We start from the raw sequence: 2714 nt of genomic DNA, 5'->3' as shown, positions 1-2714 counted from the left end.
CTCAACAGAAGACCCCAGCCTAGCGCTGACTCAACAGAAGACCCCCAGCCCAGTGTTGACTCAACAGAAGACCCCAGCCTAGCGTTGACTCAACAGAAGACCCCATTCTAGTGTTGACTCAACAGAAGACCCCAGCGTAGCGTTGACTCAACAGAAGACCCCAGCCTAGTGTTGACTCAACAGAAGACCCCAGCCTAGCGTTGACTCAACAGAAGACCCCATTCTAGTGTTGACTCAACAGAAGACCCCAGCGTAGCGTTGACTCAACAGAAGACCCCAGCCTAGTGTTGACTCAACAGAAGACCCCAGCGTAGTGTTGACTCGACAGAAGACCCCAGCCTAGCGTTGACTCAACAGAAGACCCCAGCCTAGTGCTTTAGATTGATCTAAAGGTTCTGCGGTGGGAGATGTTCTGCTGGTCGGTACCTCTGAGAGGTCCATTCGGGCCCCACAGCGCTCTGGTCGCCGTGGGGCACAGGCTGTACTCCTTCGGAGGAGGGCAAGTCGACCTCCCTCACCTCAACCGTTCGATGCGTGTGTACATCTTCAACATGGTGGCTTTATGCTGGGCCAAGTTGCCCGAGGTGATGCCTGGAAGACGAAGATTGCAGCTCCCCCCTGAGGTTCCCCCTGGGCGCTCGTGCCACTCGGGCGTCCTGGTGGAGGATATCGTCTACGTCTGGGGCGACCTGTATACCGCCGATACACGGCTGTACGCCTTCCACGTCGACGCCCACATGTGGCTGAAGACGGAGGTGTCCGGAAATGTTCCGGAGGTGAGGTGCTACCACTCTGCCTGCGCGCTGGGGAAGGTCATATATGTCCACGGAGGACAACCGAGAAAGCCTGACACCGAATACTCCAATGACACGTACAAGCTGGACACCGCCACGATGGTCTGGTCTTCCATTATCACCAGAGGGTCTACACCACCCGTTACAAGAGGTCACTCTGCCACTATCATCGGGACAAAGATGTTTGTGTTTGGGGGCTTTATGGGTGAAATGATTTTTAACCACAACGTTGACTACCACAACGACATCAGAGTGTTTGACACAGAGACCGGCCTTTGGTCTTCTGCGGCAGGCCTTCCTGAACGACACGGCGATCACACAGCCTTCACCCACGACGGGGAGCTGTTTGTGTTCGCTTCCCACGATACCTCCAAAGGTCTGTGGAAGTTCAACACAACGACCTTCTCCTGGAAGAAGGTCGAGCCCAAGGGGAGAGGCCCGTCTAAGGAAGATAAGATGTACTGTCACATGGTGGGAGACCGGGTCGTCCTCTTTTGTCGAGGCCTGTACATCTTAGACTTGAATCCTAGTCTCAAGACCTTCTGCAAGCTGGCGGTCATTCGGCACGGTCTGGAGCAGTCCCAACTCCTGCACGACCTCAAATGGGAACTGGCAGCCATGACATCGGGCGGGAACTGGCATCAGGTGACCGCAGATGTTCCCATGAGGCCGTGGGATCACTCTCCGGTTGAAGAAGTTTAAACCAGGCAGAGTGTGGAAACCGTTAGCAGGAGGAAACTGATAAGAGGGAACTGGCCGCGGGTCTATAGGAACATCAGATACGGGAATTAGGCAGAGTCTCTTTAGGAGAGTTGTATGTACATTAACGACTACGCCCCTGTGGCCCTGTGGGCCCCTGTGGCCCTGTGGGCCCCTGTGGCCCCCTGTGGCCCCTGTGGCCCCTGTGGCCCCTGTGGCCCTTACCCCAGGCTGGTCATGGAACGCATTAAAGGAGGCCTCAGCGCCGACCTGGACCCATACCAGTTCGCCTACAGACCAAACCGGTCCACAGAGGATGCTATTTCCACCATGCTCCACCTCACTCTGTCACATCTGGAAAAGGCAGACACCTATGCCAGGATCCTTTTTTTAGACTTCAGCTCTGCCTTCAACACTATCATAGGTGGACAATGTTACCTGTAAGTGGATCATGGATTTCCTGACACAGCGGAGGCAAACAGTCAAAGTAGGCAACAAAACATCCAAAGCCATTGAAGTGAACACAGGATCTCCTCAGGGATACGTACTGAGTCCCCTATTGTTCACTCTACTTTAGGGTTGGGTGACGATACGAATACATCGTCAATCGCGAATATACGAATCCAATCGCCGAGTATTTTTATTAGGCGATTTTTCGGGACGATTTTTAACCTGTAAAGTGTGCGAATCAATTTGGGCCAGCAAAGTAGTAACAGCGGCCGGGTGGAAATCCCCTCCTCCAATTTACAATTTAGGCATTTATCAGACGCTCTTAATCCAGAGCGACTTACATTAAGCATGAACAAAAGCATGGGAATACATCACATAAAAGCATTTATCATGAAACACGCGTAAGTTAAGAAAGTAACAGTGGAATATCTATATAATGGAACTATACATCTATACTACTATGCTATACATATGTACTATGACGTGCTATGACTATACAATGCTCTTATGCTGTCTACATAACATGCTATAAGTCTGTATCAAATGCTATCTAAGTCTACAGAAATGCTATCTAAGGGGTAGGGTAAGTGCTATGGGCCATGATGGAGTGTTGTCCCGGCGTTTTTAGTGAGGGTACTTCCAGCTTCCCTGCGTCGGCTGATCTGAGTGCGCGGGAGGGTTTGTAGGGTTCGATCATACTTGCAAGATATGGGGGAGCCATACCTTTATCCTCCCTTTATAATGTTATGGTCCCGACTCCCAGTCCCCGCA

The 2714-nt window shown here is 51.8% G+C and overlaps 1 protein-coding gene across 1 annotated transcript; it reads left to right on the top strand.

Moving 5' to 3' along the window:
• Positions 1 to 407: 407 nt before the first annotated feature.
• LOC308312255 (kelch domain-containing protein 3-like) lies at positions 408 to 1496 on the top strand (the record flags this gene model as incomplete). The annotated part of the gene is made up of 1 exon (XM_080794633.1): positions 408 to 1496. The coding sequence occupies one exon, from the start codon at positions 408 to 410 to the stop codon at positions 1494 to 1496; it is 1089 nt and encodes a 362-aa protein (XP_080650759.1).
• Positions 1497 to 2714: the final 1218 nt, after the last annotated feature.

This window comes from Protomyctophum bolini (assembly GCF_963924005.1).
Source record: "Protomyctophum bolini genome assembly, contig: SCAFFOLD_87, whole genome shotgun sequence".
Classification (NCBI taxonomy): domain Eukaryota; kingdom Metazoa; phylum Chordata; class Actinopteri; order Myctophiformes; family Myctophidae; genus Protomyctophum; species Protomyctophum bolini.
This window is presented reverse-complemented; position numbering and strand designations above follow the sequence as displayed.